Source organism: Peromyscus californicus, unplaced genomic scaffold (assembly GCF_007827085.1).
Source record: "Peromyscus californicus insignis strain IS unplaced genomic scaffold, ASM782708v3 Scaffold_15__1_contigs__length_86483966, whole genome shotgun sequence".
Taxonomy (NCBI): Eukaryota; Metazoa; Chordata; class Mammalia; order Rodentia; family Cricetidae; genus Peromyscus; species Peromyscus californicus.
Genome location: NW_026294447.1, coordinates 83,004,429 through 83,027,609, shown reverse-complemented (window position 1 = coordinate 83,027,609; position 23,181 = coordinate 83,004,429). Strand labels below are relative to the sequence as shown.

The window sequence follows — 23,181 nt, the reverse complement described above, 5'->3', positions numbered from 1 at the left end:
CACCCTCCCTGTCATCTGTGTCTGTTCCAGCCACCGTGTGTCTGCTTTGCTCTGTACAGATTTTCACCTTCTGGATGAATTACCTGAGTGGTGTCAGAGGATGTGTGGTCTTTACATCTGTTTTCTTCAGCTTTTTAATATGCTCTCCAGGTTCATTCATACAGCATATATGAGTACTTCTTTGTTGTCAAGTAAATTCCAGTGTGTCCATAGACCCCTTCTGGTTCACACACCCATCAGATGATAGATATTTAGGTTTCTGCTTTTCACTGTTGACAAGAATATTACTGTGAGCATTTGTGTACATATTTTTGTACAGCTGTATTTTTTATTTCCCATGGACATAGGTAGGTAGGTAGATGGTTGAACGGATGGATGGATGGACAGACAGACAGGTATATTTGTAGAAATCTAGTCATCCACATTTCATGCTTCAGGCTACTGGCACATTGCTTTCCAGCCTAACTATACCATTTGGAATACACGGTTAGCGGTATATGAGATTTCCCCTGTTCTACATTCTCAACACTTGTTACCTGATGTTTTTATTATGACATACTTATGGTGTGAAGTGCTGTCTGTAGTGATTTTTGTTGTTATTGTTGTTGTAATTGTTGTTTTGTTTCATGTTGAGAAGCAGGAAAATGTTCACTTGAAGAGAAAAGGCATTTCATGAGGAAAGTGTCTAACCTTCATTAATATGTCAGTCTTTTATCATTAAACATTCTGCATAGATATTCTCTACCCTATAACGTACCCTTCATTGCTAAGTAAGTGTTTTTATTATGAAGGGTGCTAGAGTTTATCAAATGTTTTTTTCTGTGTTTAACATAGTGTGATATGTTGAGTTTTGATTGTTAAACCAACTTTCTGTTCCTAAATAGCCTGCTTGGCCATGTAGTCCAACACTTTTCATATGTTGTGGTGGTATTATCTGTATTCTCAAGATGTGTGTCTAAGCCATGTGTATATGTGTATTTGTGGCTACCTTTCCTTGTGATAGTGTCTGGTTTACATATCAGGACCACATAAAATGAGTTTAACAGGGGCTGGAGAAATGGCTCAGAGGTTAAGAGCACTGGCTGCTCTTCCAGAGGTTCTGAGTTCAAGACCCAGCAACCACATGGTGGCTCACAACCATCTATAATGAGATCTGGTGCCCTCTTCTGAGCTGCAGGCATACATAATAAAATAAATAAATCTTAATAAATAAATAAATAAATAAATAATGGGGTTGGGGATTTAGCTCGGTGGTAGAGCGCTTGCCTAGCAAGCACAAGGCCCCGGGTTCGGTCCTCAGCTCAATAAATAAATAAATAAATAAATAAATAAATAAATAAATACATAGAGTTTAACAGTATTCCATATCCTTTCGTTCTCTGGAAAAAGATTGGTATTGACCATTCCTAATGTTTTATAATATCCAGTAAATATTAATATTTAGGTGTTTTATAGTTTATAGTATTTCATAATATTGACGGCATCCAAACCTCAGCTGTTCTGTGTGGGTAGTTTGGGGAGTCCTTGTTTTCAGTTGTGTGCCCATTGTCAAACCCATCAAGGCTTCAGTGGACAGTTCCAAACCCAGCATCACACAGATGCCCCACATTAAACTCAGGTAACAAAGCCAAAAGTCATGAATATGGAGGAAGATTTGTAGTAAAGAATGGGGACTGACAGGCTAGACGAGGTAAGAGAGGATTGTGGGCAGGATTGTGGGCGTGTAATCAGAATGCATTGTATACATGTATAAAATTGTCAGAAAGAATAATTATTGAAAAAGAAAAAATAGCAGTAACAAAATACTACTTAGCTGAATACATGTTGAGTCATAAATTTTAATTATTGTACTACATTTTAGAAATGAAATATATCTAACTAGCACATCTATACTTTGAATATAAAAATACTAGTTTAATCTTAGTTAATTCAGTGTCGTCTAATTCACTCTTGTTATCAAGCTAGTCTTTTTTTCTTCTTTATTTGGCTTCAATATGTGTGTTTTCCTAGAGTTTATCCTAGTCACCTAATTTAATAGCTTGTGATTAATTATTTACCCATAAGATTTAAGTGGTGTAGTGTAACTTAGGTTTTTTTGGTTTTGTTTTTGGAAAGACCAAACTTGGCTTGAGTATGTAGCCTACTTGGTGGAGTGATGAGTTTGCATGAAAGATCCCAAGCATGCCCAGAACCTGCCAGTGCCAGCTGGGGTCTGTATTCCTAACCTCTCAGGAAGTGGAGGCCAAGAGGATTGGGAGGCCAAGGTCATCTTCAACTACATAGCAAGTTTAAGGCCAGCCTGGGCTATATAAGATCTTGCCTCAAAAAAAAAAAAAAAGAAAGAAAGAAAGAAAGTAAAAAAGACGGAACTTATTGTGATGGGTTTTTTTGTTGTTGTTTTGTTTTTTTGGTTTTTTGAGACAGGGTTTCTCTGTTTGGCTTTGCGCCTTTCGTGGAACTCGCTTTGTAGACCAGGTTGGCCTCGAACTAACAGAGATCTGCCTAGCTCTGCCTCCTGAGTACTGGGATTAAAGGCATGCACCACCACCGCCCGGCTATTGTGATGGTTTTAATGAAAATGGCCCCTCTAGGCCCATAGAGAGTGGCACTATACGGAGGTGTGGTTTTGTTGGAGTGGGTGTATCTTTGTTGGAGGAAGTGTGTCACTGGGGGTGGGCTTTGAGGTCTCAGATATTCAAGTCAGGCCCAGTGTCTCACTCTCTTCCTGCTGCCTGCCAATCTGGATATAGAACTCTCAGCTCCTTCTCCAGCACCATGTCTGCCTGCATGCCGCCATGCTTCTCACCATGATGATAATGGACTAAACCTCTGAACCTGTAAGCCAGCCCCAATTAAATGTTTTGGGTTTTTTTTTTAAATATAAGAGTAGCCATGGTCATGGTGTCTCTTCACAGCAATAGAAACCCTAAATGTAGTTTCTTGTTTATTAATTTTGAGGTTGCAGAAAATTATAACAAGGAATTACATGTTAGAGCTGTTCCCTCAAAATAATGAGGCAGTAATATAATTACTATGTGATTTTTTTTTTCCTTTTGTGACTTTTGAAAATTCATAAGGCATAATACATAATTATTTTTATGTATCCACAGGTTGGTGTCATGCGAGACCGTGTGCTTCAGTTCATCACTAAATTGCAGTTTGCCATGACTGTACTCTTGGCATCATGGACAGAAAAAAAACAGCACAGAAAAACAACAACAGCGCTGTGTGTCCTCAACACTGTATTCGCTCCCTGTGTGTTGATTGTTATAGTTTTCTCGGCACTGCTATCATCCCCTCTACTGCCCCTCTTCACCCTTCCTATCTTCCTGGTGGGGTTTCCTCGTCCGGTTCAGAGCTGGCCAGGAGCGGTGGGCACCACAGCTTGCGTGTGCACAGACACCGTGTTCTACCAGCAGATGGTCCCCCGCTTGACCGCGGCGCTGCAGACTGCAATGGCAGCTGGAAGTTTCGGTGAGCGGTGGGCCGGGCCCCAAAGTTCTTAGGAACCAAAAAAACACAAACAAAATCCTTTTGATCCAACCATAAAACAGGTTCCAGTACTTTGATGTATAGGCAGAGACTAACTATGAAGTAGAATTATATCTCTGCTGCTTATTTGGAGATAAAATTATAAAATAAAAATACTTAGGGAAAATTTCATTAGCGTGATTTGACAGCTTGAAAAGGAAAACATTTGCTTAAATAAACTCAGATGACAAGCTCACCATCGAAACATAGAAACACTTTTCTGCTCATAACTTCCACCATCTTCTAGTGAATTTCTATCAGATGGATACCATAGGTTCCATCCGTAAAGATGCTTGTGTGGGTCACCCTGCGTAGAACATCCGTCAGGAGACCTGTAAAGGAAAGCAGGTGTACTGTGTACAAACGGTGAGCGACAGTGAAAGATCCACACCAGGCACTCGCTCAGAATCCCTAGTGAGCGACACTTCCGGATGGCAGCCGGTCCTGCTGAGTTTACTTGTCAACGCCACAGTTGAATAAAGAGACTTACCAAAACCAGTTCCCACAACTGTTACTTCTAATGAGGAAGAAATGAAAATCCCTGAATTGTTCATCAGCCAGGAAAGGAATACTCAGATTCAGCTGTATTCATACAGTGAATTCTATCAGCTGTGAATGAACTTGCACTGGTTGCAGTCAGCATGAATAAGTCTCAAAGATACTGTGTTGAAAGAGGACCTAAGCTTTAAAAATATTTATGCCTCACGAATGATATACATTATATTTATATATTAAAATATATAAATGATGTACATTTATATATTTTGTATAAATTATACAAAATCTCAAAACCATAAGACATTGTTATATTTTGTCTTTTAGATCAATGTGAAATTGGCTTGCATACCTTTCATACTTTCCCTAATATATATGTCTGACGTGTGTCTGGCATTTTATTCAGTAGTTTCCACCTGGTCATTTTTCTGACAAACATCCTAAATTTTCATGTCTTGTCACCTATACATTGTCTCTTCTGAGTGCTCCTGAAGAGCTTCACCTCACGATATGCAGCAGGTTCTTCTTTCTATTGACCTAATGATGGACAAAGTCATTGAAATAGGGTTCTAGATACCTAATTTTAAATTTTCATAGAATGGACTAAAACAAGCTCAGAGAGTTATTTCTTACTTTCCTTCCCATTTCTGATTTCTTTTAGGCCCCCTCCTCCCTGGCTCTCATTACTTGGGCCGTTTTGAGGATCGTCTAATATGGATAATGGTCCTCGAGCGTGGCTATTCCTACTGCTGCGTTAATGTGAAGGTCAGTATCACTGGAACCTTCCCCAGTGGTTTTTAGAGAGCATACCTAAAATGTACCTGTTATGTACACATCAAACCATTACTTAGCTTGAAAGAAGCAGATCTTGGTTGATGAAAACACCTGATGATTTTTAAAGATATATTTCAATAAGCACATATTGATAGCTGACTTGTGCTCATTGCATCCTAGAGCATGGGAACTAAACTGACTTTGTTTCTAGTCTTTTTACAAATTTATTACTATCAATTTATTATGTGTATGGGTGTGTTGCCTGCATGTGTGAGGCATGCCTGATGCTTATGGAGGTCAGAAGAAGGCATCAGACCCCCTGGAACTGGAGTTACAGATGGTTATGAGCCACCATGTGGGTGCTGGGAATCGAACCTGCGTCCTCTGGAAGAGCCGCTAGTGCTCTTAATGGCTGTGCATCTCTCCAGCCCCATTTCCTAGTCTTGTTCTTGTCATCCATCTAGTTGAGCATCTCAACAATGTGAATCAGTGGTTTCTTAAATTCACATGTATCATATAAACGTTTTTGGATTACTAAAAATGATCTTCCCTACACCCCACTACCCTACATGCTACACCATTATTCTTCTTTTAAGGGCCAAATGCTTTATTCAGATTGTTTACTCTAAGTCTCCAATTCCATCCTTCCCATCTGTCTTCACCTTACTTAGGTCTTTGACTCTGTTATCAATCCTGCCCTTGTCAAGGTCCTCAGTGACTCACTTGGCTAACTCCTGTGTTTATCCTCAGACCCGCCCCACTTAGCCAGTCAGCAGCAGTTGACATGAGGCTCTTGTTGCATGAGTTCTTTACTGTGACCTCTTCACATCAGAGTCCCAGAGCCTGGCAGTCCTCCAAGACAACTGTTCTTGTGGTTGCTCAGGTCTAAAGTAATGCATACCTCTGCGCTTCCTACATTCAGTCTGCAGAGACACCCAGTCCTGTCTCCATCACTTTTCACTACCCTGCTCATCTTCATCCCTTACCCACCCCAGATGACTGAAGTAGCCTCTTAATCTATTGTCAACCAAAATGACCTTGAAAATAAGATCGGGAGCCGGGCGGTGGTGGCGCACGCCTTTAATCCCAGCACTCGGGAGGCAGAGCCAGGCGGATCTCTGTGAGTTCGAGGCCAGCCTGGACTACTAAGTGAGTTCTAGGAAAGGCGCAAAGCTACACAGAGAAACCCTGTCTCGAAAAACCAAAAAAAAAAAAAAAAAAGAAAAAAAAAAAGAAAATAAGATCGGTCAGGTCACTTCTCTATTGGAAACCCTTTAGTGCAGCGGATTTCAACCTGTTGTGACCCCTTTGGGGGTCTTGTATCAGATATCCTGCATATCAGCTATTTATTTACAGTATGATTCATAACAGTAGCAAAATTCCAGTTATGAAATAGCAATAAAATCATTTTATGGCAGGGGGTCCCCACACCATGAGGAACTGTGTTAAAGGGTTGCAGCATTAAGAAGGTTGAGAACCGCTGCTGTAGTGGACCTCGTTCATTTAAAGCCAAGGCCTTAAATAGCCAGGCTTTCTATTACTTCTTTGACCTTAGGTGCTACTTAACCTCTGTTCCAGCCCACTGGCTGTCTCCTTTCCCTTCAGGTAATCAGTCATGTTGCTGAATCCCTTACACCTTCGAGACTTCTAGGTGTTGTAGCCCTTGTGTTTAAAGCTATGACCACTCCATCCCGCAGTCCCAGCCCTTGCCTTGCCTGTGTTACACCTTCTAGAAGTAAAGAAATGATTGCTTCTTATTGATTGTCTGTGTCCTTCACTAATGTAATATCACAGGGACACAGTGCTCATGCTTTTATCCAAGAATGTAACCTAAGGCCCTGGAATAGTTCCTAACACAGAGCAGACCTCTAATAAATAGTCCTGAGTCCAGAGTGAATGTGTCCATTCCTTGTCTTAACAGAGATTGGATGAAAGTGCTAGTGACCAAAAAGCTGTTCCTTTACAACAGTGGCTCTCAAAATTCAGTCCCCAGCCGAGGTAAATTAACTGCCAGTGGGAATGCCTGATTCCACCCTGGACCTACCAAATCCAGACTTGAGTGCCAGTGCAGTCCGTCGGTATACTAAGGTGCCCTGACGTCATTCTGACGCACCTGAAGTACAAACAGATTATCATGAGTATTTTTCCTTTACTTTATTACATTTTTAAGCCATACAGTTTACTGTTACCCAATGACATATATCCTTTTAATGGTCTTTCATGATTTTTTCACACATAAATATTTATAGGTACTTTTTTGTTATTTTCTTTTTTCTTTACTTTTTTTTTTTTGACCAAGCTGCTTAAGATTTACCACTTACTAACATTTGTATTACTTTGAAGGTTACAAAACTTAATCTTCATCAACCTATTTACTAGAATTATTTTTTCCCCCTTTGGTAACTTCATACATGCAGACAATGTATTTAGATCGTATCCACGCCCACTCCATCCTCCAACTCTTTGCAGACCCTTCTTCATCTAGGACCCCAGCCAACATCTGTCTTTTTTTTTTTTTTTAAATAACTCTCTGAGTCCAATCAGTGCTGCTAGTGTGCTAAATATGCATGGGTGTAGGACCATCTGCTGGAGCATTGACAACCTCTGGGCCACACCCAGAGAAAGCGGATCTCCCCCCCCCCCCCCCCCCCCCCCCCCCCCGGCAGTCATCAGTTGCCGAAAGCTCCTTAGCTAGGGATGGGGCATCATGAACCCTTCCCTCCTCTGCCCACGCTGTCCACGTTGACTGCTTGGTCGTGGGCTGGCAACCACAACCTGTGGATCCGGGAGAGCAGCAGCCTTGTCATGTCCAGAAGACACTGGTTTACAGCAGTCCCTCCCAGCGCAGGCTCCTAAAATCTCTCTGCTCTGTCCTGCTGATAGTCTCTTAAGCTGTGGGAGAAGTGGGCGTGATGTAGATGCCCACTCACGGTTGAACTCTCCACACTTACTTATCTTCTAGAGTTGACTTTTTTCCTCTGAAATATTAAGAACCTTGGAGAATATGGCAGATCTCTTGAGGTCTTGTGTAGCCCATGGTGTGGTGTGGAGCAGTGGTTTAGAAATGGGTTACAAAAGTACTAGTGGTTTTGTAATATACGTAAATAAGTTAACAGCTATAATAGTGAAGAGTAAATGGCTATGTCCTCTTTAAGACGTAATTAACGTGTCTAAAATTGATAGAAGAACATATTCGTTCAGCAGTTGCTTATGCATATCATCTCCTCGTAGGTACTGGTTTAGACACTGGGAATACAATCATAACCAAAGACAGCTGCTCTATGAAATTGATGCTGCGTTTGGTTGAGACAGACAGTAATCACATGAATGTTATTAGAAATTAAAATAATGATTTGATAAATTATGGTACTTCCATACATTAGAATAATTATCTTCGTCTCATAAAAAAGTAAGGTGAAAAAATACAGAGCTATCACCACACACTTTACAGTCATGCTTTTCCTTCCCCTCCCACGAAGCAAGTCTGACTTAACAGTTTTTCATGTGTGACTCAACCTTGACAACAGATAGTCTTATGAAGGTATGGCCATACTCAGTGACCAACTTCTTGTGGAATTTTCTGTAATTTCTTTTAAAATCGAAGTAGCCTTGATTGTAATCTCTTTATGCAACATCAAATGTGTCAGATGACAGAGTTGAAGAGGGAGCTGCTCCAGACTTGGTTGGAGTCTGCTTTTGCTTGTTCCATATCTGTGTGAGGAGATACTCCATTGCCCTCAAGAGACTGGTTTCTGTTCCCTGGGTAAGAGACAGCCATGAACCCAAGTGCTTCTCTTTCATCCTTAGGGGTTAGAACTACAGGAGACATCCTGCCACACTGCTGAAGCCCAGAGAGTAGACGAAGTGTTTGAAAGTGCTTTTCAGCAAGAACCCCCCCGAACGTGGTCCCTCAATGAGCACGTGGGCAATGTCTTGATGCCGTGTGCTGTTTTGCCTGTGAAACTGTACTCTGATGCCAAGAGTGTCCTAACTGGCATAATTGATTCTCATGAAAACTTGCAGGAATTTAGAGATGACCTTGTGAAAGTGCTTGTATGGGTGCTTATTCAGTACTGCTCTAAAAGGCCCAGCCTGCAGGAGAATATTCACAGAACTGAAAATAACAGAGAAGCCTTACCAGTGGTCCTGCCTGCCTTGAACACATCACCGTGCCCCAAATCCCTGGAAGACTCAGATAGTTTAAATTCAGACACTTTCCATGACTGGTCTGATGATTGTATTTTTGATGATGAACCAACTATCAAAAACAAAAAAGAAAAACTTCAGTTCGAAGATCGACCAGGAACCAATCTGCCCATTCCAGGGTCAGTAGACTCCCAGAGTGCAGATGACCGTTCCACAAGCACAGGTCCCCAGAATGACCTGTACAGGACGATGTTGTTGGGATTCCCTGCTGTTGACAAGGGCCAGCGAGAAGACATGGCGTCCATACCTCTCGTGGAGTTCAGTTGTTCACAGTCACACTTGCTGAGTGTACCCGAAGAGTGGAGGTCTAACTGTACACCCCATTCCAGAATAATGGAGGCAAGTCCCTTGTTTCCAGAAGACTGGTATCAGTTCGTTCTAAGACAGGTAGAGTGTTTTCACTCAGAGGAAAAGTCAGATGTACTGGAAGAAATCGCAAAGGATAAAGCTTTAAAAGCCGTGTATATCCATACAGTGATGGCTTGTTATATTGGTTTATTTGGAATAGACAACATGGTGCCTAGTCCTGGTCAAATAGTAAGAGTCTACAATGGTGGCTTACCCTGCTCTGGCACCTTGGATTGGCTCTCAGAAAAACCAGAACTCTTCCAACTAGTTCAGAAAGCATTCAGGTAACTCATTTTGATTATACACAGGTTGTTCTTTTTTTTTTTTTTAACCACTAGAAGATTCATTTACAGTTTTTTATTGCTTTCATAAATATAAAGAAAAGGCTTGGTCTATAGCATGATTTAATTGGAAACGGTTTAATTTCTACATTTTTGATTTTGTTTGTGTAGAGGATTTTTTTTTCCAGACAAGGTATCTCTGTGTAATAGCCCTAGCTGTCCTGGAAATCGCTCTGTAGACTAGGCTAGCCTCAAACTCACAGAGATCCACCTGCCTCTGCCTTCTGAGCGCCCAGCTATATAGAGGATATTTTTAATATGACTTACTGGATTTCTTCATTTCAGCTGTTTTCATTTCTCCCTCATTTTGTTTGTTGAGGGTTTTGTGGGTTTTTAATTTTTCTCAGTGTTGGGGATGGAACCTGCATAGCCTGCCTCCACCTCCAGAGTGCTGGGGTTAGAGGCATGAGACACCACCACCTGGTTTACATGGTGCTGGGAATCGAATCCGGGGCTTAGCTCTGCATGCTAGACCAGTCCACAGCGGCTGAGCTGTATCTCCAGCCCCATTTCCCTCAGTTTTTATCTGCAATGGATGATTTCATTTTAGGGGAGGCTGGCTGTTGAGACATGATCCCAGGCTGGCCTGGAGCTCATTCTGGAGAGCCAGGGATGCCTAGTCACTGTACTCCCACCCCTTCCCTGCTGGTTGTTACACATGTACCACCAGAGTTGTCTTGAAATGAGACGTTTCACTTCAGAGCCTTAAAAATAGTCAATAGATGTCTCTCATCTTTAAAGTGTATTATAAATTATTCTGAAATTGTTTGGGTGTCCATTTTTTAGGTATACACTGAAACTAATGGTTGATAAAGCAAGTTTGGGTCCGATAGAAGACTTTAAAGAACTGATCGACTGCCTCAGAGAATACGAGAGGGACTGGTATATTGGTTTAGTGACTGAAGAGCAGTGGAAAGAAGCAATTCTAGAAGAAAAGCCATGCTTGTTTTCCCTGGGCTATGAGTCTAGTATGGTAAGGCATTTTCATGAATTAACCTTAAAGATTGGGAAATGTACAATATTTGAACTGTTAAATGGTGTGACACTCTAGTTAATAACGTGTTATGACAGTTGCATTTGTAAGTACAGCTGTATGATCAGGCGGTGTAATCTAGAATACATTTTCTTTTGCCAGCCAAATGGGGAACAGTTGAAACTGTTGTGGAATTACCGTACAGCAGCTGATCTATCTATAAGATAGCCAGTGTATGCAATCTGCTGTATAGCATAGTTGATGAAATACTTTGTGGGGTTTTATGCCCTGTTCAAGTGTAAGAATTACCACTTTAGTGCTAACTCCAAGAAGAGAAATTAATTTGTAAGTGGCAAATTACTACTTCTGCCGACATATATGCTTCATTTGAATCAAACCCAACCTTTGAGAATTCGGAGATTCTTCAAATAGAGGACTTTTTAAAAACACTTAGGACGTGTTCTTATTACATTTAAAAATATCCTTGATTGGGCCAGGAGGTGGTGGCGCACACCTTTGATCCCAGCACTCGGGAGGCAGAGGTAGGCGGATCTCTGAGTTCAAGGCCAGCCTGGTCTTCAGAGCGGGATCCAGGACAGACACCATAACTACACAGAGAAACCCTGTCTCGGAAAAAAAAATCCTTGATTGAACACAATATTAAAAATGGAATGAGCCTATTTTGGGTTTCAGGTCTATCTAGCATTGTGGCAAGAATAAAAGGAGTTCATCATATTTTTGCCAACAAAAATGATTTTTTTTTTAAAATACCTTGAGGGGTTGGGGATTTAGCTCAGTGGTAGAGTGCTTGCCTAGCAAGCACAAGGCCCTGGGTTCGGTCCTCAGCTGGGGGGGCGGGGATTACCTTGAAAGGTTATAACCCTAAGGCATATAGCAAATAAACATTAGTTTAGAAAAGTCTCTTAAACACCAATATTAAAGAATAGCATGAAGCCAGGCATTGGAGCTCTGCTGTTGCCTCCTTCCTCTGATGGAGACAGAAACTCCATTAGAGTGCTACAACTAAGGACACAGTGCTCGCCCTCCTCCACTCCCAGGGAAGGGAGAAGTGTCCCTGGAGGCTGGGACGTCCGGGTTCTTTTTTTTTTTAATAATTAATTTAATTTTACATATCAGCCATGGATTCCCCTGTCCTCCCACCTCCCACCCCCCAGTTCCCCCCCAATCCACCCCATTCCCACCTCCTCCAAAGCAAGGTCTCCCCTGGGGATTCAGCTCAATCTGGTAGATTCAGGTGAGGCAGCTCCAGTCCCCTCCTCCCTGCACCCAGGCTGAGCAAAGTGTCTCAGCATAGGCACTAGGTTCCATACAGCCAGCTCACCACTCAGGACGTCTGGAATCTGGCCCAGCAGTTACAGTGGGGACAAGAATAAAGAACACTCACATCCCCAGGCAGTGGGACTGGGACGTCCATGTTCTTATCCTTGTCCCCACTGTAAATGCTGAGGCCAGATTCCAGACGCAGTCAGGAAGTGGGTTCCTGTCTGGCCTCCTCACAGGAGGCTTTACCTTCCACATGCTACTACCAGGAATCAGGGCCTTGACTCTGCTTGCCTGTTCACTTGATGGAGGCTGTACATGGAAAGAGATGAGCTGAATGGACCTTAGTTCCTTCTGCCCACCACAGAGTGTTGTCTCCGACAGTGTCTGTCAGGGAGCAGCCTATGGTAGTTACATCTCCAGATCCAGAGCTCCAGCTCAGAAATTTTGCCCTGTGAGAAAGGCAAATCAGAAAAATATAATAAATGAAAATCAAGTGGAAGTTGAGCTCTGAAGAACTCCCCAAAAGAAATGATTCATTAGCCATGGGGTGGATACCCTGAGATACGTACTTAGTGTACCCTTGGGCTTGTAACGAAGGAAAAGTGCTTTCTAGGAATTACACAAAAGAAATCAGCAGAGCAAGCTGTATTGGGCAAAGAACTAACTCTATCATTATGGGTGCAAAATTCTCAACAATATATTAGCAAACTGTTCCAGCAACCTATAAAAATAACTCTTGTGCCAGAATAGTATATAATATTTGTTTAATATATAAAAAAGCCAATTAATGTCATACATAGTAACAATAGAATAAGAAACAAAGGCTCCATAATTATCTCAGTAGATAAAAAAATCTCGTTAACAAAATCCAATACCCTTTCGTAGTAAAAACATTTTTCTAGCAATTGAATCTGATATTAAAATATATAGCAAGAACAGAAAAAAATAAATAAAAATCAAATAAAAGTTGAGCTCTGAAGTACTCCCCAAAAGAAATGATTCATTAGCCACAGTATAGATACACTGAGATGTGCAATTGGTTATTAGTTATTAAATATAATTACAATTGTAATATTGTGCTGGAATTTATGTCTGTATGTAATGAACTGGTTGTTTCTGTCCCAAATTCATACTGAAACCCTTGCCTCAGTGTATTAGGAAGTAATTATGATTTCATGAGATTATAAATCTTGAACTGTGTGATAGGACTAGTGGCCTTATAACACAAGGTGGCCTTAGACCCTCCTGTGTGTGTACCATAAGAGACAGAGGAAGGAGCCAGCAAAAGGCGGCCTCGCTGCAGCCTAACCCTGACCACAGACTCCCCACCTCTACAGTGAGAGAACAAACCCCGATTTGTCTCTCTCTTCTCTTTTCTCTGTCCACCGTTCAGCAAGGGTCTCACTATTTTGCCCAGATAGTTGTGGGATTTATAAAAACCCAAGCCCTGTGATCATCCTGGCTCAGTCACTCAGGTTGCAAGGACTGGAGACTTGTGCCGCCCTACTTAGCCTAAATCCACTGTAACACTGAGCCATGACGACAGAGTAATTGAGGCGGGAAAAAGAAAGAAACACATCTGGAGCAGAACAGAGGAAGAACACTATTGCAGGTGGTACAGTCTGTGTTCAGAATGTAAGGAGTCCATTTTAAAACTGCTCAGGGTAACTGTAGGATATAAGAAGTTGGTCAGTATAAAAATCTTTTGTATTTTCATATACTAGCAATGAACAAACCAAAATCCCACTTATATTACACCAAAAAGAATAAAGGACCAATGACATGGCTTAGCAGGTGAAGGCACACCTGCCACCAAATCTGATGACTTGAGTCCCCTCTTCAGGACCCACGTGGTGAAAGAGCATAAACTTCCAAAAGTTGTCCTCTGACCTCCGTGACATGTGTCTGTACACACACAATGAATAAATAAAATTCAAGGAAAAAATGCAAGGCAGGCATAGTAGCTCATGCCTTGAGTCTCTACATGCAGAAAGCTAAGGCAAGAGGATCCGTGAATTCACGCTATCTAGTATAGTAAGACCCTGTCTCCAAAACAAACAAAACAGGTAGAAATGTAATAAGTATAAAACATGCACTCTGAAAACTGTAAAACACTGTTGAAAGAAGGAATTAAAAATCCAAGTAAAACCACTCATGTTTATAAAATACCCATGTTGTGATCAAACTATAATGTTCAAATGGTAATACCTGGGACTGCAGAGATGACTCAGCAGTTAAGAGCACTGGCTGTTCTTCTAGAGGACCCAGGTTCAATTCCCACCACCACTCCCATGGCTCACAATCACCTGCAGTTCCAGCTCCAGAGAGTCCAGTACCCTCTTCTGACCTCCATGGGCAGTAGGCATGCAGATAGTGCACATACCTACATGCAGGCTAAACACCGATGCACATAAAAAAAATTGTTCTAAGTTTAAAATGGCAATGCTCTTCCAATTAATCTATAGACTTAGCACAGCCCCATTCAAGGTCCGTCTGCCTGTGAAAATCGGCAGAGTGGTTTTCTAGAACTCATGAAATGTCAAGAGACTCAGAATAGCCAGGAAAATCTTTTCAAAAGAAAATTGGTGACCTGTGAATTTCAAAATACTCCAGAAAGGTAGCTGATCCTGTGTGGTTCTGCATAAAGGTAGTGTGTAAGTGTGTGAAATAGACATAAGAATAGTCCTGTTCAACTGATTTCCAACAAGGCTGCCGAGACCGTGTAATGGAAAAGTCATTGTTTTCAACAAATGGCACTGAGACAGTGGAGTGCCCTCCATTAAGAGAAGCATAGATTGTGGATGCCATTTTCCCATGGCTGCTACAAAAAGCCATTCCTACAGACTGGGTGACTTCAAAAAACAAATTTCTTGTCTCCCAGTTTTGCAAGTTGGGAGTCAGGAGGCCATGCTCCCTCTGAAGGCTCTAGAGAAGAGTTCTTCCCTTAACCTCTCCTGTTTCTGCTGCCTCCTCGAATTCCTCAGCCTGTCTAGCTCTAACGCCAGTCTCCATTTCACGGGGCCTTCTTTTCTGTGTCCCGGGGAGATTTCTTGCTCCCTTCTGTTATAAGGATACCAGACATTGGCTTAGGATCCATGGAAATCCAGGATGATCGCATCTCAAAATCCTTACATTATTACATTTGCAAAGTACCCATTGTAAGCAAAGTTACATTGGCAAGTACCCATTCCAATAAAGGTCATATTCACAGGTGCTGTGGGATAGGACTTACATTCATCTTATTTGAAGATGCTGTCCTGTCTACTAAAGGTCTCAGCTAACGCCAAATTAAATAACTGACCTCCATTGCATAAAAAAAAAAAACAAAACCTAAATGTTACAGCTAAAACCATGGAAATTTTAGGAGAAAATATGAGCGTAATTTTCATAACCTCAAACTTGAAAATAAATTCTTAGACATGATAACAAAAGTATGAGGAACAGATGAAACCACATTGATATACGTCATTAAAAATAAAATGTTTAAGGGATGGAGCTATAGCTCAGCAGTGAAGAGCACTGCCTACTTTTCCAGAGGACCCAGGTTCAATTCCAGCAACCACATGGCACCGCTCAACCATCTGGAACTCCCAGGAGACCCAGCACTCTCTTCCGGTCTTCTCAGGCACTCTATGCATATAGTGTACAGATGTACATCCATACACATCAAAAATGAGAATGAAAAGAATTGAAGGAAAACCTTGAGGCTAGAGAGGCAGCCCAGTTGCTCGAGAGCTTGTGTAGGGTGCTTGAACCCCTAGGTTCTGAACTCTCGGCACCACATAAAACCAGACGGGGTAACATAGTTACCGGAAGGTAGGGGCAAGGGGATCACACGTTCAAGGCTATCCATGGCTATGACACAGATTCTCGTTCATCCTGACTGTGTGAGGCCTGTGTCAGAAAGAAAGAAAGTCAATAGGTTAACCCGGAGTGCGGAAATGGCTCCTTGGTAGAATGTTTGCCTCGTCCAAGACCTTCGGTTGAACCCCTGTATCAGAAAAGGAAAACAGATGAACAGAGGAAGAGCATGGGGCCTTCCTATATTTGCTGGTCTAGTGGCTTCCTAAACCCAGGACCTCGGAGCCTGAGGGAGGAAGATTGCCACAAGTTTGAGGCCAACCTGGGCTACAAAGCAAGTCCTTGTCTTAAACAAAAGCCAGCTAACCAAAAATAAAATTCTTTGAAAGGTCGCACATGAGTAATCTCAGCAGAAGGCTTAAGACTTCAGAGTCCTTCCTGGTTCCAGAGGACTTCATAGTCTACATCTGTGGCCGCATAAGAGCCTGTCTCAACAAAACAAGGGAGTGGAGGGATGGCTCAGAGGACCCGGGTTCAATTCCCAGCACCCATATGTGGCTCACAGCCATCTGTAACTTTAGTTCCAGGAGTCCAGATCCCTCTTCTGGCCTCCTTGGGCACATGCAGGTAAAATAATTAAACATGTAAAATAAAGTAAATCTTAAAAATGTTGAAAAAAAACCAAAATAATACAGAAAAAAAAGATTTATGAAGAGGAGGAGAAGAAAAAGGGGGGCTTTCATATATTCTATCCCCAGGAGGATCAAGACGTCGTGGTCAGCCTCTGCTACACAGAGTATAGAATTTGAGTCTAGCTTGGGCTATCTGAGGCCCTGCCTCAAAGCAAAACATTGTTGAAAAAATAAACTTTGTATTTCAAAAGATACCGTCAGAAAGTGAAAACACAAACCAGCATGGGAAAAGTAACTACATATCTCATAAAAGGTTTGTTGCTATAATATGTAAGGAATGTAGACTCTAATAAAAACATGACCTGATTGAAGTGCTCTTAACCACTGAGCCATCTCTCCAGCTCCAGCCCTTCCTTTCTTAAGTTTGTTTGGTTTTTTGTTGGTTTTTTTTTTTTTTTTTGTCTAGTATTTTGTCTCATCAAAGAAAATAACAATCTATCCACTAACATTTACAACTGTGCATTGCCAAGGCCACGTGAAGTGATGGGCCAGAGTCAGAAGACACTAAGTAACTGAAATGCTGTCGTAGTAATTAAGTGAAGTTTTTCTTCTATTTATTTAGAGAGCTGAGAAAACAGAGGTAATTCTTGATTGGAAAGCTAAGCAACTCGTGTGCATCTTCAAAGGCCAGTCTCTATTGGTGTGTGATGGGCAGTTTTGCTTTATGTTCGGTGACCTTGCCTCCCTTTCACACTTCCAGGGCGTTTACACTGCGAGGGTCCTGGTGCTTCAGGAGCTCCTGGTCCGCATCGGGAAGCTGAATGCTGAGGCGGTTCGAGGCCAGTGGGCCAATCTTTCATGGGAACTGCTCTATGCCACCAACGATGATGAGGAGCGCTACAGTATCCAGGCTCATCCACTCCTTCTGAGGAACCTCACTGTACAAGCTGCTGACCCTCCCTTAGGGTATCCGATTTTCTCCTCAAAACCTCTCCCTATACATTTGTGTTAGTCCGTTTTTACATCTCAGTGTGAGGACGTCAGAGGAGGCGCTAGTTAAACAGTTGAGTCTAAGTTGTGTGACCTCTCTAGACTTTCTTCTTGCCCCAGGGATGCCTGAGAGAAAAGCTAAGGTCTGTAAAGCTGATTCTCAGCCATCTGAATGACTCAAACAGCAGCTCCTCTGTGCCTAACATGGGTAGAAGTAGTTGGCCAATATTTGTGCTGTATGAGTTCTTATAGGTTTTGGTAGCTAAAGACATTTGTACAAGATTAGATGGTTTTTTTACTGCTTTGTTAAATGTCTGAAAAGTAGTTTGTCTTTTTAAAAGTCAGCAGGTGTATAATTACATATTTAAAAGACATTTATATCAGTTTTTTTTAAATAATAATGAATCCTTTCAATGGTTAACAACATATACATATATTTATTTGAAATGTAGTTAATTTTCTAGTATTTTCAAATGTCATACTGTTTTAACATTTAACATGGTGTGAACAGTCCATACAGTGTATCATTTTTCATATATTTTAGTTTAGAAACCGTAAGCACTTGAAATAAAATATGACCAGTAAGATCTTGTTCTTTGTGTTGGGAGAGGGGTATACATGTGTGTGGGTGCCTACCCATGCTTGTGGAGACCAGAGGTCAGCCTGGGGCAGTGTCTTCCTCAGAGACTTGGGGCTTGCTGAGTGGCCTAAGCTGGCCAGTCGATGAGCCCCATCTGCGTCCACCTCCCCAGCAGAGGAGTTAGAAGTCCATGCCACTGTGTCCGGCTTTTTAACGTGGGTACTGGGTATAAAACTCAGGCCATCATGCTTGGATGGCAAGCACTTTACCAACTGAGATACCATCCCAGTGTCTCTCCAATAAAATCTTACCAATCTTTCCAAATAGTTTTTATTATGTATAAGTAAAACGGTACTCTTCATTGTGGGTGTTCTCACAACCAGAGGCCATCCCAGAGTTCTGACTCCTTATACAATTCTTGCTACTGATTACCCAGTGGGGCCACCAGCTCCTAGTGTCTTGGGTATATGAACTCAAAATTGAAGGTCAGAGGAAATTTCCATAAAGTGATCAGGACTTCATTTCCACTCTCTTGTTGCTCAGGGATGATTTACATACACTTAAAAGGACAATGGATATGTGCCCTTCAGATGAGAACTTGCCGTATTCCTTACTTGATTTCCAACTAAATGTACAGGAACTTCTGGAATCCTAAGACAATAGTTACCTTTAGAAATGGCTAAGCCTATTAAAGTGTGCTAATTGTAGTCTGTTATTAGCCCATTTACTTAGCATATGGACCAGTTTATTCCATCAATGTTAAAAAGATTATTTGGGGACTAATTTCAGTTAATAAATCCAAGAAATTTCTGAGTTGAACTTTTGCAGGTGTTACAATGTAGTAAAATAGAGTTTTAGGTTACACCCTAAACTAGTTTAGACATCTGGCTGTGGTTTATCTGATTGAATTTATTAGACAGACAATATTATATCTTTTTTCATACAGAAAAATGTTCTCATGAGGTTAAAAGCTCTTTGTAATGGTCACTTATAAGGATTGCATTAACAGGCTGCATTGGACTTTATCCCCAAAGGTAGCAGTTTGAAATGAGAAGGTTTTCATCATTAACATAATGCCATGCCTTGACCCTACATTATCCTAAAATGATCACGGTTCCCCCTTTCATCATTTATTAATCCATTCCAGTCTAGATTCCATCTCTGATTTCCCCAAAAAACAAAGGTTGAGGTTGTTACGGACCTGTGCGTCAAACATCTGGCTGTCTGCTGCCCTGTCCTCACCTTGCTTTCCTCTGAATGGCGCCTGGGCACATGTGAGTCCTTCATGCAGCACCTGAGGCACCTGCTTTGGGGCTATCCCCACATCACATGCTCTTCTGTGGGTGGGCTGCTTCCTACCGGAAGCCCGTGACAGCTCCGGAAATGGTAGTTGGAAGTCAAGGCGCCAGGAAATACTTTGGGGACAGCAATTGGAGCTCAGGGCTTTCCAGGGAGGAAGGAGTGAAGTGGGGGACCCGAATAACTGAGCACACATGAGGCTGACATGACATTCAAAGTTGACGGGGATCAAGGCAGTGCAGTGTAAATCCTGACTCCTGTAAACTGGTCAAGGTGGCCTAGATTCCTTTTGTATCTAGTCACCACTCAGTGAATGTAAGTCCTCTAGACTTCCTTTTAAAAGTTGTTTTTTTACAATACTTTATATTTAATATTTGCCTTAGTGGATGTTCTGTGGCTATGGAGAGACACCATCACCAAGGTAAATGTGGAAGTATTTCATTGGGAGCTTGTTTACAGTTTCAGAAAGTTAGTCCATTACCATGGCGGGATCGTGGCGGCAGCGGCACTCAAGCAGACGTGCTGGAGAAGTAGTTGAGAGGTTTACATCCTGATCCACGGGCAGCATGCAGAGAGAGACTGGGCCTGGCTGAGCTTTTGAAACCTCAAAGCCCACCCCAGTGGCACACCTCCGCCAACAAGTCACATGTAAACCTTTCCAAACAATTCATCAGCTGAGGACTGAGCATGCAAATAGACGAGCTTGTGGGGGCCATTGTCATCCAAACTGCCACAATGTTGGACCATCCATTCAAAATAGAGCACCTGGCAGAATTCCAGTCTGCCATCCCCTCCCATGTATGAACTGCTTGTTCCGCACAGTGGCACCATTGGCAAGTGAAGGAACTTCTAATAGATGGAACCTAGTGAGAAGTTTGGGGGATGGGTCCTCACAGAGGATTGTAGGAAGCCCATTTCTCCTTATCCCCTACACCTTCCCTTCTCCCTGCAACCTCAACTATGACAAAAACACCTTACTCCATTGCATTCTTCCACCAGATGTGCCAGGATAAGCCCAATGCAGTCAGGCCAGTCAGCCATGGATTGTAGACTCCAAAGCTATGGGCCAAAGTGAAGCTTTTCTCTTCATAGGTTGATGATCTCAGCAGAGGAAATAACACACATTTCAAAACTTAGAACCCAAACAATAGTTATAAGATAGGGCTCTAAAATGGCGATGTGTAGTATGTTTAAAGATAGAAAATAGGGCTGAGAATGTTAGCGAAGAAGTAGAAACTACAGAGAAGAATCCGTGGACAAGTCCCCAGATGAAAACGACATTAACTAAGCTTCAGGAGTCAGTGAACGGAGCTCTTCTGCATTCCTGAGGATTGAACCTAGAGCTTGATGCACACTGACTGTCTACCACAAAACTATACTCCCAGATCCAAATTCTGAAGGAACACCAAGGCCCACAAGAACTAAGCATAAGAAATAAAAATAAAACCACAGCCCTGTGTGCCATAAACGTACAGACACACAGTGGCAGAAGGGGTGTCACAAAAATAGCCAGGAAGGCATAAAAGACATTCCAAGGAGCAGCAATTTCATGAAAATGATGGCCAACTTCTCAACATAAAAGGGGGCAACGGAATAACACCAGGAGGCTGTTTGCAGTCCTAAAAACCACCGCAAACATGGGATTTTATGCCTAGTCCTCCGAACAATTCAAAAATTAAGATAAAGTCACTTCCCAACACAGTGAGTTCAATAGGTTTTTACTAAAGAAAATAGTAAAGGAAATTCTTCAGAGGGAAAGACTCTCCACCCAATCTCAGATAAAAGAAGTGATAATAATAAACATAAGTTCCTAGCTGAAACTATATGACAGTGGTAGTGTATAAGTTGGTGTCAGAGTTTAAAGCTCCTCTTACGTTTTCCAGAGAAGTTGAAATTATCAAGTAATAACAATTTCCAGCGTTACCTGCAGAGTAACAAAGATTGACAGAAGGCAAAATTGACGTTAATGAGTGTATAACTACAAACCCTGTGGAGGAGCCAGGGGAGTAACAATTAGGCAAGAAAAAAGATTGAAAAAACTAACACAAAGCAGGACAGGTAGGAATCAGGTATGAATTAACTAATCAAAGGCAAAGATCATCATACTGGAGAAGAAAGAAAGAAACAAAACTTGCAACTGCTCTTTGTAAGAGACATAAAAATAGAAGAATATATGTGGGAGACCAGCTCCCACATTTATTTACCCCAAGGACTCTTGAGAAGTGAGGAATAAGAGACTTAGAAATAGAAGGGAGAGAAAAAGATAGAAATGCAGGATAGCCTTGGGTGGGCCTGGATCCTTATCCACTGGCCCAGAACTTTATTCCAAAGGGCTTTTTATAACAATGCTGGGGGGGGGGGGAGACCTCCCCCTTGCTAGATACAGCCTTGTGTAGACCCTTCCAAATACCTGGTACTCAGGCCCCTGGTCCAATCAACCTCTTATGCAGTCCTGCTAGGTAAAGCCACTAGGAAACCTAGTGGGCTCCAACAAATACAGAAGGCTGGAAGATTTAAAAAAAAAAAAAAAAAAAAAAAAAAAAATGGAAAAATTTCAATGTGGAATTCCAAAAAGAAAAGTAAGAGATTGTGTCAGAGACCAAACATGGACCATGGAAAAGTACTAGCTAAGCCAGAGAACAAGCCCCTACCCTAAACCGGATGCCCCCGAAGATAAAGAACAGGTCAGGCAGGTCAGGTAGCATAGCAACAGAACAATGGGCCCTGACCAGTGACCTTACCACCTAGCAGCCTCACGACTTGCACAACTTGCATGTAGCCCCTCACCTGCACGTCCCCCTTCACCTGCACGGACGGCACGTCGTGCCCCCCTTCCCTCCTCCCCTCCCCCTCCCATGCTATATAAGCCCTGCTGAGGAGAATAAAATTTGCAGCTTGATCAAAACACACTGTCTTGCTGTCTTCTCTCGTGTCTCCCCCATCCCTCTCATTCTCTCCCACAGGTGGGTTGCCCCCGTTGATACCCCGTTGGTCGGGGCAACTGGCGCCCAACGTGGTGGCTCGACCCTTGCCTTGTCGGGAGTTGAACGTCCTTCTCCGGGAAAGCCCAGACATCTGGTGGAGATTTTTGGTGATCGTCCTTGAGACCGCCCAACTCGACGCCCTTTCTTGACGATCTGGAGGAGAGCGGGAAGGACGAGGTTAGTCTAAATTTAGGCTTAACCATGGGATGGGGAAGTTCTTCCCATTACCTTTTTCCTTAAGGGCTTTAAAGAGGCCCTCAAGACACGAGGGATAAGGGTTCGTAAAAAAAAAAAAGACCTCAACAAATTCTTTAGTCACTTAAGAGGACTGACTGTTCCTGGTTTCCCCAAGAAGGGACAATTGATGTTAATGATATCCTAAAGGTTTATAAAAAAAAAAAAAAAAAAAAAAAAAATTTAGGAGACCCCTAAAAGCTGCCAACCTTGTAAAATTCATTTACCTCAGACTATGATAAGTGACAGAGATTCTAACCCCTCCCTTTTAGGGAGAAACCTGCCATTACTTCATTCAGGGTCTTACAAGGAGATGAGAAACCTGCCATTACTTCATTCAGGGTCTTACAAGGAGATAACACAATATTATCACACTACCAGACCTCCTGAGAGTGTAAACTAGAGTTAATGAAGTTCACTATGTTCTCCATAGCAGCAGTGTGCTGCTACAAACAGGTTTTTTTTTTTTTTTTTTGTGCTCAAACTAAATGGATCTAAGGACCAATTTGAGCCTAAACTTCTAAATTGCTAACTAGGAGCTCACTCCAGCAGCCATCATTTAAATAACAATGCAAGCGCCACAGCCAGAGCCAGTTTAAAAACTAATGGCAACTCCCAGCTCTCCTAAAAAAGTGTCTTTTTCTCTCTCTTTCCTCTTTCTGGGTTGACTTTTAAGTTCTTGGTAATTTACAAAAATCTTGGCCAAGTA

The 23,181-nt window shown here is 42.0% G+C and overlaps 1 protein-coding gene across 6 annotated transcripts in view; it reads left to right on the top strand.

Annotated features, from left to right (window-relative positions):
* Window positions 1-17,960, top strand: part of Pcnx4 (pecanex 4) — a 38,809-nt gene extending 20,849 nt beyond the window's left edge. For all 6 annotated transcript variants that reach the window (XM_052739611.1, XM_052739610.1, XM_052739609.1 and 3 more), the window contains 5 exons: window positions 3,111-3,474; window positions 4,688-4,791; window positions 8,608-9,638; window positions 10,482-10,668; window positions 17,146-17,960. In XM_052739611.1, coding sequence (XP_052595571.1) covers window positions 3,111-3,474; window positions 4,688-4,791; window positions 8,608-9,638; window positions 10,482-10,668; window positions 17,146-17,397 — 1,938 coding nt within the window. In that variant the 3' untranslated portion in view covers window positions 17,398-17,960. The remainder of the gene's footprint in view (window positions 1-3,110; window positions 3,475-4,687; window positions 4,792-8,607; window positions 9,639-10,481; window positions 10,669-17,145) is intronic.
* Window positions 17,961-23,181: the final 5,221 nt, after the last annotated feature.